A 14,073-nucleotide genomic window follows, 5' to 3' on the forward strand; every position below is an offset into this window, starting at 1 on the left:
GGTCAGTAAAAGTGTTACAAGACGAATATATAATTGGTACAAGTTTCTTTAATTCACACCCGGAATATCAGGACTTCATTTAGTCATATTTATTACTCAGTAGATACGACACAAATAAGCCATCTTTTTTTTTTTTCTTTTTCCTTCTTGTTTCAAGAATATTTCGAATTTGAGCTTCAAGAGAAAAGAAAAGATTTACTGGATGCTTGCTTATAGAATTTATTTTGGGAGGGCACTTGCTTATAGAATTCCAGTTTATAGTAGTTTGTGTGCCGCTCAGGTACTACAAGAAAAAAACAAAAACAAAAAAAACTAGGTTCTGTCTTATCGGCTTGTTCGGGAAAATAATATTAATGAATGTACCAAATATGATTTAACATTACTTTATAAGATAAAAATAATGCTAAAAACATCTACTTTCATCTAAACTTTCCTTTTTGGAAATAAGTTGTTAGTTACAAAATTGAGATTAAAGTTAAAAGATGATTTGTCATGGTTTTGTGTGTCTATTATTTATATCATTTTTAATAAAAATAAAATTATTTTATTATCATTTATTATAACGAAACATCTCTTTGTATTCTGTGTTTTTTATATATTAAAACAATAACTTTACTTAAAAAAAAAACTTCTTTTTAATACTTGACACGATTTTTAGGACATATAAAGTCAATAAGAAAGGTAAAATGAACATCATCTCAAAAATCAATTTTAATGTACTAAAAAAACATTTTTTTTGTAGAGCCAAAGATACTAATTAAAAACACAGAATACCACTGAAATGTTTCATTATAATAGAGTACTAAAATTATTTTATCTCTTCTAAATAATTAAGTTTCATTATAACTTTTTATTTTTTCTCTATTAATTGAATAACAAATTTTTATTTTTATAATGAAGTGGCTTAAATAATTTTTTTTTATCCATTTTGAATGGTATTTTTAGTTTTTTTTTTTTCTTTTAAGTTAATAACCTTAGCATTACACATAAGAAAATGTTTTATTTACAGTTGCTTTAAGCCTGATTATGTTTTACACGTTTGTTTGTTTCTAAAACGATGGGTATTTTAAGAAACAAATCCATTCATATCTAGAAATACTATTGTACAAAGGTTCTCCTAGGCAGCATAGATGGACATCAATAATCATGTAGAATCGTAGATCAGCATTTCAAGAATATATTAAACAAGATAGAACATTAACAATCATCTGGATCAGCATTAAGAAGAACATGGATAATAACTGCAAAATATAAGACATCCATCAAACATTGGACATTGAATTCTTCAGGTAGTCTAAGATTCACAAGAGACCAAAATGAAGAAAAGGGGGGGGAAAAAAATTAGACCACCAAAGACACTTTTAGTCACAGGACACATCAAGGGCAAGACTGAACACCACCAGGACAGACTACTACTTCTATAAAGGCTTGATTACAAAAACCGTCACATAAAGGTTGAGGAAAAAGGAAAATATGAATCCCTTGAATGTCAACCCTGTTTTTGTGTTTTTTTTTTTTTTTTTTTCAAATTCTTTTTTGGGGGTCATGTTCATTTGCCATGGATAGCTTATCACTTCGCCATCATAACCTTAACAAACTCCTCATAGTTTATCTGGCCATCCCCATCAACATCAGCCTCGCGAATCATCTCATCAACCTCTTCATCAGTGAGCTTCTCCCCAAGGTTTGTCATCACATGGCGCAGCTCAGCAGCAGAGATGAATCCATTCTGGTCCTTGTCAAAGACTCTAAAGGCCTCTTTCAGCTCCTCCTCCGAGTCGGTATCCTTCATCTTTCTAGCCATCAGGTTCAAGAACTCAGGAAAGTCGATAGTTCCATTTCCATCAGCATCGACCTCATTGATCATGTCCTGGAGCTCTGCCTCAGTTGGGTTCTGCCCCAGAGACCTCATCACAGTTCCAAGCTCCTTGGTAGTGATGCAGCCTGCATACATTGGAACTATTAGAAACATATACTTTGTTTTCTCGGTGGCCACACATCCTTTCCAAGCTGCTCTAGTAAGCAGCAGACGAGGAGATTGGAAAGTTTTTGGAGTCACTACATCAGAAGCTGAACTTGTAGCTCAAATACAATTTATGTTTATATATTTGCTACAAGGATTATGACAACAAGCACAAGAACCATAAGAAATATATACCCAGCAGGTGCGACAAAACAAAAACATAAAAAAATGTACAAAATTTCGAGAACCACTGCCATCAACTACTAAACTTTAGCATTAGCAGTGCCACAGACATTATAGTGCTAAGCTCACACCAGCCATATGACAGAGCAGTAATATTAAACGCGGAATCTGAACTAAGACAACACCAAATGATATGAAATAGCTTCATATCAACAATCGTATAGAAGAACTTTTAAACAATTGAATACAACAAAAAGTGTGCACTCGATGGCACATAACAGCAATATTCAATTCATGGGTTGCTCAAATGTTTAAAAAACATACTAGGATGTAAGTGATAAATCAAAGAAAGAACAGCTTTTTTTTTTTTTTCTTCGTTATGCCCCTAACAAACCAAAATGTCATTAAAGTAAATTTCTCCTTTTTCTTCAAAGATAAAAAATTGATACACACTTTGTTAATGTTCTCCTTTAAGCTGTTGCGTTTATGTATTCTTTGGAAAATTCCGATAAAATCCAGATCAAATCTGAAGAATTGATTGATTAACTAGAAAAATAAATAAAAAACATTTTCAATGGAGAATTTATTCTACTACAATATCTAGTCCTGAGAAAAATCAAAATAGCAATCAATAAGCAATTCCTCATTTGAGGATACATCAATTACATTCCAACGAAAAAAAAAAATACTCTCCTATATCAAACGATCCTATCTTTCCCAGATGTGAAAGATGAAAGATCTAATGGTGTATTTTACTGCTACTGATATTTCAACTTTCAAGATCCAAAAAATTTGATTTTTTTTTTCTTTTTGGAATTCTTCCCCCAATTTTTACCAGCAGCCAAACAGCGCACATCTTCAAGATAAAACACAAATACCATAACAATTGCTACAAACATATTCAATAAAAATGAAACAGGACAAACTAATGACTAATCAAGTACTTCATATAAAAAAGATTAAAAAAATCGACAAAACGAAAAACAAAATCAGGAACGGCGAAAAAGCGCATAAAGTCAACACCAACACAAGATATTTAAACCCGAACCCGTTGAATAGCACCAAAAGAACCATATCCATCAAAACAAGATCTCAACACAGATAATTATATACATGTAAATATATATATACATATATATATAGAGAGAGAGAGATCGAACCATCGCCATCCTTGTCGAAGAGGCTGAAAGCTTCCTTGAACTCGGAGATCTGGTCGTCAGTGAGCTGATCCGCCATTGCTACTCAGAAAAATCTCTCGTTTTCTTCTTCTTTAGTTTTCTCTTTTGCTTGCTTCTTCACAGAAAATTCTCGGACAACGAAAAGAAAAAACGAAAGGAAAATTTCTTAAATAATCAGTTTAGAGAGACAGAGAGCGATTTTCTCTTCTTTCTCTGCGAAATTAGCTATTTTTATACGAAGCCAGCGCATCGTTTTGCCTCTAAATCTGGGGCCCACCTTCCTTTCATTGTAGCTTCTTTTCTCTCAGCTTTTTCCTTTTACCATTTTGCCCCTCCCTTTTCCATTTCTTCCAGTTCGCCTTTGCTTTTGGAATTTTGTTTGACCGGATAAGGAGCGTCTTAAATGACCATATTACCCACTTTGAATGCGGAAATTACTTGGGGCATATTCCATAGAGATGCTTGTTCTCGGCCAAATAAATTGTACATATTTTTACCCGTCACATTTCACAATCCCTTAGTTGACTTGTCGTGAAACAACAAATTTACAAGTGTTTTTTTTTCTAAGTAAAATTTTATTCGATTAAAAAGTCTTATAGACACTAATAATAATGCAGATGATCCTGTGACACATAATAGAACAATAAATTTTGATAGAACACAAAAAAGACGATATAAGATAAAACCCGATATTAAGAAGGTTACTCGACACATCAATTTACAAGTGTTATTCGTGAGACCTTGTGATTCCGTAAGGTCATTTTTTATTAATTTTGGTTTTGATTTTTTATATTCAAATAATTTACTATCCAGTCTAAATTCTTTTTTTGTTACAACTTTTACTTTTCTTTTTATAACCAGATAGATACAAAAAAGATTCAGGGTGTATTTGGTAGTACTTTTTGGAGGCCAAAATCACTAGCAATCAGAAGTTGATAATGGTGTTTAATAAAAACTATAAAAAGTGATTTTTAAAGAATTTATGAAGAATATACAGTCAAAATCAGAAACAGCCCAAAGACAACTTAGTTTTTAGTCACTACCAAACAAATAATAAAATGTAAAATTTATTTAATAATTTATTAAATTAAAGCAATCAGCATAGTATAATTAATGATTATTAATAAAGTTATATTAAATTATTAATTATTAATTACTAATTATATTAAATATTAATTAATAATTAATAAATAGATATACTTAATAACTAATAAATAGATAATAATTACTTAATTATTAATTAGATATTAATTTATTACTATTAAGTTTTTAATTTTGTTAATAAAATAATAAATAATATAGTAATTATTTATTTAGTTAAAGATTAATTGTAAATAAAAAATAAAAAGTAATTACTCAATTAATAATTAATATTAAATTATAATTATGAATATGTAATATATTAATCAATAATAATTAATAATTGATAATTAGTAATTAATCATTATAAAAAGAATAATTATCTATATTAATAAATTATGTATATACTAATTATTTTCTTAATACACTAATTAATTACGTATAATCTAAGAAATATGAGTGCATTACTAACATAGTAATTACTTATAATTAATTACTACTATTTTTAATTATTTAGCATATTAATTTATTATATATATAGTTTAATTACTAACATACTCATTAATAATAAATTATCCATTATTATTATATTATTAATATATTAATTTTTATTTGCTAAATAATTATCAATTATCAATTACTTTATATAGTAATTTAATATTATTAATTACGGTCATCTTAACTACACACATCAATTCAACCTCACAATTTATCAAACGCCATTACACTATATTTGGAACCAGCAACACTTGTATAATTACAATTTACCAAACATCCAGCTGTTTTTTGTAACAATTACTTTTTCCTTCAGCACAGCTAAAAGTAATTTTTTCATAATCTACAGCACTACCAAACTAGCCCTCAATCATAAGTTTGGCATGTTAGTCTAGATTTTTTTTTTTTTCCTGAATAACATGTTAGTCTAGATTGAACTAGTCAATTGTTACTCCATCGTAGTGCATCTTTTCCAACTTAAAGTGTTAAACATATTAGGTTGGTAGTAGAGTTGTAAGTTTGGACCGGGTTAAACGGGTCAGCACAAAGTCTGTCACTGTAAATTCTAGTCCGGATCTGTCACGCCCCGGGGTAGGGGTCGGTGACGTGGAGGCTCGATTAGGGGTTAAACGCGATTAAGAATAAATATTAAGAAAATTCCCAAACGAACCCCACTATTGAGCGGGAATTAAATTATACATTCCAAAGGAGAGATTAAAACTCAAGCCTCTAACATTGTTCTGGGTGTAACATTGTTCAGGGCTACACCCACATGATCTATCCATAGGATCTTCAGTATCGTACATACATGAACATGTAAATAACATTACAGACATCAACCACAGTCTAGGAATTCAAATATCAGAGTTTACAGAATTTACAAATTCTTACATTCATACACAGGGAGGATGAACACAATCCTTACCAAATTTAGGTGGTAGCAACTCAGCTACTCCACACTGCTCCTAGAGTCACCTGGGAGGGGTTTAACATTTATAAAATAATAAAACGTGAGCGAAAGGCCCAATATGATATATTTTGAAATAACTTTATAAATAAGTGAATAAGCAAATAAATAAATGAATAAATATAGACATTCAGTTCCAACACAATAGCCGGAACCTCACATCCTTTTTCTCAAAGGAAATATGATTGAAAATTTCCGTATTACAGGCATCAACAAGTAATTTATACTATGATAAATTACTTACACAACCAAATGTACAAGCCATATCACCCCGGGCTGGGTTTCGGGTCCTGCCCCTAAGGATGCACTCTCCATATCCTGTCTAGGCCATCAGCCAGTTTACCAATTCACAAGATCTTTTGTCTTAAGAAATCATTCCCTAAACTTTATGAAACAGTTCATTAGACTCCCCAGAATCTACACAAGTCGTGGGGGTAATAATATTTTTCTTTCGCAAACATGCCCTTTCTTTAAAACATTTGCAAGGCCAAAAATCTTTTTTGAAAACAGGCTCACAAAGAAAGGGGTAAGAAATCCTACCTCGTAAATATCAAACTTGGCTAGCGTTACTCTATTCCGGCTTTCGCTTCCTCAAGCCCCTCAATCCGAGTCCTCAGCTAGCACTGATACAAAACCACACTTTAGGATCAAATTCTCAATCCTAAAGTAATTTCAATCTCAATTATACCATATGATTTCCTATTAGTGTGCCATAATTCAATTACCAGTTTCACAAACCATTTCATGTTTCAAATCATCATTCCAAGGGTTTTTAATCTCAAAATATGGATTAAAGAAGCTAATCCATTTACTCTAGGTCCCCAAATGAAGCTAATTTGGGTTCTCCTCAAAATTGGGGTCAAAATAGGGGTTTTCAGGCAAAACATGGTTAAACCCAGTGCACACTGGTCGACCGGTGACAGAGTATACAACACCACCAGTCGACCGGTGGTGTGCACTTCGGTCGACTGCACAGGTCGACCTGATGTAGTGCAGACGACCGGTGGAATCAATGGCAGGATGGCCAGAAGGGCCGATCTGAAGAAAATCAACACAAAACCTGCAAATCCAAGTCCCAAATTGAAATATCTCAAGGAAAAACCATTAGATTCGGGTTCTAGGTACTGAATCAAGTCCAAAGAACCCAAGATCTCAAATTCCTATCATGGTTTTACTCAAAATCCATCAAAATCTATTTTGAACCAAAATAGGTTTTCTAATATACAAAATCCGAGATTCAAGAAAGGTTTTCAGAAATCTTACCTCAAATCCTTCTCTTGACGTTGAAAACTTCTTTAAATCCTTTCTTGGTTCAAGATCCGGTTGATTTGAGACAAAAATGGAAGAGAGGGAGTAGGAGTGAGAGAACGAGAGGGTGATAGTGAGAGAGAGAGAGAGTATGCATGGGAAGGAAAGGAAAGGAAAAGGAAAAAGGAAAGAAAAAAGAAAAAGAAAAAGAAAAGAAAAGACAAGTGTCCAATATTTAAAATGAGAGTCCAGAAATGTGCCCATACACACTTCTGGGTAAAAATGTAAATACTGAGAATATTTAAATACCTTAGAATTATTCAACTTTACACGTCAGAAACATTTATTAACCAATAATCAATTAATTAAACTAAATTAGACACACTAATAAATCTTAATTACCTTAATTAATCTTGGGCTTAGCCCGGCTCTCTCTCTTTTTGAGTCAGACTGGGCCGGTCCAAACATCATATTTTTAAAAGTTTTTTTTGAAAATAACTTATAAAATTCCGAGCCGGCCCTAAATGTTTTAGGAGACTTGGTATCATTTTGGCTTCGTTTTAGTATGTTTTAAAAATCAATGACTAAAATAAAACTTGGTTTTATCCTTTAAGGACTAAAAATGAGTTCAAAGTGTTTAATTCAATGTTTTACTATTTTTTTTTTCTTTTTGTTGAATAATGTTTTACTATTTTTGAACCGAACTATGAGTTTTTCTTTCTTTTTTTTTTTTACTGGAAAAGGATTCAAGTTGAAAGCGTGTTTACTTAATAGGAGTGGGGAATGAGAATCAATCTCATGTTTACTTGCTCTTTCTAATCTTGAAATGAGAGTGAAATTAGTAAGGCCTACTCAAATTTAGGATATAGAAATGAGATTGACAATCTGAGGACCCCTTTCTAGATTAAGACTCTCATTTCTAATATTAACATTAAATTAGTATCTTAACCCTAGTTTACTTATAAAATATAAAGAAATATGAAATTAAAAAATAATAACTACACCCTATATTTATTATTTTATTTACCTAATATAATAATATTAGCCTAGTTATTGTTAATTTTATTATAATAGATATGTACTTTATTATGTTTATTAAAATTAATAATATAGTTTAATTTTTAATACATTTTATTATTTATTTTTATTTATGTTATTCAAATTAATTATGCAACTTCTATTTATTATTTAATCACCCTATTATTATATATTAATAACTTAACCATGATAAATTTTAATATAATAATTACACAAATTATTTTTTAAATTAAAAATATAAAAATTACTTAAAAGGTAAATTAGTATTTTATACCAGTTTATTTCGATTATAAGTATAAGTAAATGCATGAGTAGAATTCGGATTAATTCTGATTTCGAATCTTGTCACCAAATATACAACATATTTTGACTCTGATTTCTTACTCTGAATACTGTCATAATCATTCTGATTACACATTGCTAAACATGTCATATGAATATTGAATGTTAAACATTGACATTTGCAAGCAGTCTTCTCAATGACTGCCTTAACAATATACATAAATATGTGTGTATATATATATATATATGCTATATTAATTTAGGAAAAATCTATCGCAAGGGGTGTTTTGTAAGGGGCAACTATGATGACTGTTTGATTGTTTTGAATGGCTTAGATTAAAAGGATGCACCGACTTATTTTGCAACAGACCACACTCGATTAACTAAGAAAAAAAGGAAAAAAGAAAAAAAGAAACAAAACAAAACTTTGAACGACTAAAGCCACACCATCCACCACCTCTGGCAACCCTCTGTCCAAATGACGATGAGTTCAGAAATCGACAAACAAAATTTAATCTTCCTGGAGAAGAAAAAATGTCATCGACTTTGCAGTGATGAAACAACGTCGTTCTTCTGCTTCCCCGATGCCACCGCCACTCTCGTCTTCTCTTGTAATCCAAAATTCGATTCAAATTCACACATTTTATGCTCAATTTCAAGCATATTATTATTTTTCAATTCAGATATGGGGTTCAAGTGGCTTTGATATAGGCTTTTGATTTGTGGTTTTACGCATAAGAGTTATGTACGGGATGACGAAGAGCAGGGTCGAAGTTGCGTCGACAGAAGTGATGAGGCTGGAGCTGGTGATGAAGGGCTTGTTTAGTTCGCTAATTCGAGTTTTTAATTCGAATTGAGATGTGACTTTATGTGAGAACTTTTTACTGTAATAAAAATGTTAGATGTGACTATTTGTGAGAGCTTTTTACTGTAGCAAAACTCGAATCGGTGAAATAAATAGGACCGAAGTCTATCGTGCTAGTGGTTATGGCTGGGGTGCGAGGACGGAAATGCGGCAGATCGGTGTTAGGCGTGGGTAGTGTTTTTTGCGACTTCGTGGGGGTGAACGACTGTGTTTCTGGCTGAGATGCGCCGAGAGAATTGCTAGGTTTTAGAGATTGATGGCCGACGAGTACGATGGTCGTGATGGTCTCGACAGAGGAAGTTGGCGCATGGCAGAGGTGGTGGCGCATGTACCAACGACAGCTTCAATCAAAAAGAAAGAAGCTAAGAGCTTTTTTAGTTTTTTAATTTGGATGAAATCATGTGCAATGTAGTTTACATAGTTGTAGTGTAAATCTTTACTCTGAATCATTGAGTTTTGATCTAAGGGTCACAAATTGCCCCTTACTGGTGGGGAAGTACACCCCCTACCATAGATTTTTTTATTAATATATAATAAAATAAATGGATAAAATTATTTTGGCATCCTTTGTTATAGTGAAATATACTCTTAGTACCTTGTGTTTTTTATAATATTAAAATGGTAACTTGGCGTTTTTTAAAATACATTCTTAGTACTCTAAAGTTGATTTTTTAAATGTAAAATGACCTTAGTACCATTCTATTTAATTAACTAAAAACTAATAAATCTAGAAAAAAGATCATGAATTTTTTTATTTTGTTGTTTTCCTTTAAATATTTTATTATTTTAAAATATTTTTAATTTTTTAAAATATTAATTTCTATTTAATTAATTAGAAAGGTAGTTTGGACATTGTTCGGTTGCATTTTTGAGTTATGATGATTTGAGTGTAGATCTTGAGTTAAATTTGAGTTATAATTTGAGTTAAAGTTGTAACTTGAGTTTGTATTTGGATGTGCACATTTGAGTTATGATTTGAATTGAGAATCTATTTGAGTGGATCAAAACTTGAATTTATATTTAGATAGTGTTTTAATAAAAACTCAATGGTGATGAAAAATTTTAATAGGGTATATGGGTAGGATTTTATTCGTCTCTTCGTTGTGAACACATAAAAAAAATCATCTCAATCGGAATTAAAACGAAAAGGTTATGACGGTTTTAAGAATAGAAAAAATAATATTCATTAACTTGAGTTTGAGTTTAAGAACTTAAGTTGAAGGAGAAATTTGAACTCAGATTTTAATCCCAAACCCAAGTTAAAACTCGAGTTAAAACTCAAGTTCAAACTCAAATTTTATAAACGGACATAAACTTTGAAAAAAGTTATAACTTGAGTTTAAATTTTTTTTAAGTTTTACTCCAAAAGAACAACTATCTCAAAAATTAATTTTAAGATACAAAGAAGATATTTTTAAAAATGTTCATATACCATTTTAATATTAAAAAAATAAACAATATTAAAAATATAATTCGCTATAACACAAGTGCCAAGTTGATTTTATTCCTAAAATAAAATAAAATAAAAGGTTGACACTAACATCTTTATATAGGAGTACTTTCGTCATTGTAGTATATGAAAAGGAAGTTTTTCCAAAATGGTAAAATATCTCACGGCGTGCAGCCCCTTCCCAAAGAAGGGGGCATAATGGTAAACTCATCAACGATTTCGAATTGTAAGTCACCAACTCAGGTTAAATACGTACGACATTACAGTAAGACCGAGAGTTTCGTTGTCGACAGTTACTCTCATGTTGACACGTGGTATGCTTTACTCCCTCAATTACGTGTTATCCATCCATTGGTTCTATTGTCGAGTGCAATGAACGTGTCAGGTCTCCGACATTAAAGAATAACTTCACGCGTCGTTGGTCGTGGCTGACAAACGCTTCGGCTTTTTCTTTTTTTGTTTTGTTTTTTGCAAATTCTTTTGTTTTCCATTCGATTTAATGAAAGCTGTAAAAATCTCTGATTGTGCGACACGCCAGTGGGTAGTAGAAATTCTCGCTAGTTCTTTTTGATTTGTCATTCTTTTTAAATTTTTTTAAATAAATAATATTTATTTCTCTCTCTCTCTCTTAGTTAGGCTTACGCGTTTACGCGGTTTGTACGCGGAGGGAGAGATGATTCGTCTTCCGATGACTGCCACATATAATATGTGACGTGAAATATAAACGATAATGGCATTCCATAAGTACACACGATAATTACACGTAAAGATCCTATCAAAGCATGCAAAAATGAAACTGAAGCAAATAAATACGATAATGACATCTTCCTTGTGATTTTATTATCTGCTACTTGGGAGTTATTTTTTGAATTTTCTCTATTAATTTAAAGCTTATTACTTTACACTCAAATTTAAATAAAATTGAAACTTAAATTACAATTTTATTTAAGTTTATGTTCTTTTGTAAAACTTGAGTTTTAATTTGAGTTTTACTTTGAATTTTAACTTGAGTTTGAGGCTAAAATCTGAATTCAAATAAGTTTATGTTCTTTTGTAAAATTTGAGTTTTACCTTGAGGTTTAACTTGAGTTTGAGGCTAAAATCTTAATTCAAATTTTTCCCTCAACGCAAGTTTTTAAAACTTAAGTTAATAAATAATTTTTTTTCTATTCTTAAAAACGCCATAACATATACGTTTTAATTTCGATTAAGGTGATTTTTTTCTATGCGTTCATAACGAAAAAATAAATAAAACTCCATCCATATACCCTATTAAAATTTTTCATCATCATTGAGCTTTTATTAAAATACTATCCAAATACAAATTCAAGTTTTGACTCATCCAAACACAAACGCAAATACATTCTTAATTCAAACCATAACTCAAAATGTGCACATCCAAATACAAACTCAAATTAGAATCCCAACTCAAACTATACTAAAATACACCTTAACTCAAATCAAGATCTAAACTCAAATCATTCTAACTCAAAAAATGCAAATCAACAAGTCCTAAATTAGGAATAACTGCAAAAATGTCTCTTATAATCCATCCTTTCTAATATAAACCTCCATAATCAAACTTGTCCCTTTTGGAAGAGCTATTCCAATCTCATAATATGTGTAATCAAAATTATCCCCACCATCGAAAAAAGAATATAGTAGATGCCATGAGAAATTTTTCTACATTATTTTTTTTCAACCAAAAAAAATTACCGACAGTCAGAGGAGAATCTTAATAGATGCCAGAAAAGAATTTACTAGATTATCTTTTTTTATTCTCAACAAAAAGAATTAGTAACTATCTCAGAATTAAGTTTTGTAAAACTTAACGTCAAAATGTTTTGTAAACTTAATTTTGAGCAAAATTGAGAGCATCCGGTCCGAGGAGAGAAACAAGGAAAAGAAAAGAAGAGAGTGAGTCGACTAAAATTTTGGGACTGCGTCTAGGCATGTAGTTGGGCCTCTGGTCTAAAAAATTGGTTGTAGGGCTCATATCGTTATGAGCTTTTCGATGGTGGTGGTTGTGTTTGGCAAGGTAGTTTTGTTGGGGCGGATTTGATTTCATTTAAAGGATGGAATTCATACGGCTTTGAGGCATTTTCTCATGCTTTCCTCATCCAGTGGTTGTACTCTTTCGCGGTTTTGTTCTGAATGGTGATGGGCTTCTTTTGGAGATGGTGGTGTAGACTCTGAATGTTGATAGTGGTAGCGTGTGTATTTCATGTTTTATTGTTTGAAGGCAAGATGTCGACTTCACTGCTTGTCCCTCAAGGCATTCTTCCTCTCCTAGTGGTCTCTTGTCGGTTCTACTTTCATTGAAGGTTTGCAACGGTCATGCTTTAAGTTTTAGGTATTTGTGTTTTAGTCAAATAAAGGCGTCGATATTTCTACCATATAGTTTTAGTATTTTATTTGTAATAATGTAGGTGGTTATTATTGAGAATGGTGTCCTAGAAGCATAAGATGTAATAGGATATTTATTATTTATTTAATAAAAGAGTTTATTCATCATTTTATGTGTATATATATTTGTGAATATTTTATGAATATCAATGAAAATTTCATGATTATTTATGTAACCTTAAACATTGTATATAAGTGTTATATACGAGAGGATAATGTTTAAGGATAATAATCAAAAAGAAATGTTCATAATGAATTTAATTAAAGTTCAGAATCTTTAATTAAAACATTATTAATACATGTCATTCCCATTTAGAATGGAACGGTGTTATCCGCACTGTTAATATGGTGAGATATTGAATGAGTGTATTTCGTATAATGAGATTATGTGGAACAAGGACACATACACAATATGAATTTCTAATAATTTCCGTTAAGTATAGAAATTCTAATTGAGTCTACCGATGGTCATATATAGAATTATCTTAATCCTGAGTTCTTAACAGACTCCTATTTATGGATTTGTGTCTTTTGATTTACTCGGTACGAATTCTGAGATCCTGAATCCTATTCCTTGTATTTTGGAGACATGATGAAGTAGGTAGCCGGGAATGTTATTATACGAGATGGAATCCATTCCTTCTTAAGAAAGAAGTAGATAAATAATTCTCTTGAGGGTTGATTCGGTACTTGGACCAGTAGGAGCTACAATTCATGAATGTGTTTTATGAATCACTGTCCATTAGAGAATCAATGGTACTCAAGGATAAAGATGTAATTAGAGAGGTTAACGGATTTTACCTTGTTCGAATTATGAATTATTTATGGAAGATTGATCTATATGCAGTGACTACATCAAATGGACACTTCACAGTTTAGAAGTAATTTATATCTATAATTTCGAGAGTGCAATTCCAA

General features: G+C 31.2%; 1 protein-coding gene across 1 annotated transcript; it reads right to left on the reverse strand.

Moving 5' to 3' along the window:
- Nucleotides 1-1,161: 1,161 nt before the first annotated feature.
- On the reverse strand, nt 1,162-3,540 carry LOC21410544 (calmodulin-7). Its single transcript, XM_010112984.2, has 2 exons — nt 3,307-3,540; nt 1,162-1,944 (listed from the first exon to the last, which is right to left on the reverse strand). The coding sequence occupies exons 1-2, from the start codon at nt 3,380-3,382 to the stop codon at nt 1,571-1,573; spliced, it is 450 nt and encodes a 149-aa protein (XP_010111286.1). The 5' UTR covers nt 3,383-3,540; the 3' UTR covers nt 1,162-1,570.
- Between the last annotated feature and the right edge of the window lie 10,533 nt (nt 3,541-14,073).

This window comes from Morus notabilis, unplaced genomic scaffold, assembly GCF_000414095.1.
Source record: "Morus notabilis unplaced genomic scaffold, ASM41409v2 Scaffold78, whole genome shotgun sequence".
NCBI lineage: Eukaryota > Viridiplantae > Streptophyta > Magnoliopsida > Rosales > Moraceae > Morus > Morus notabilis.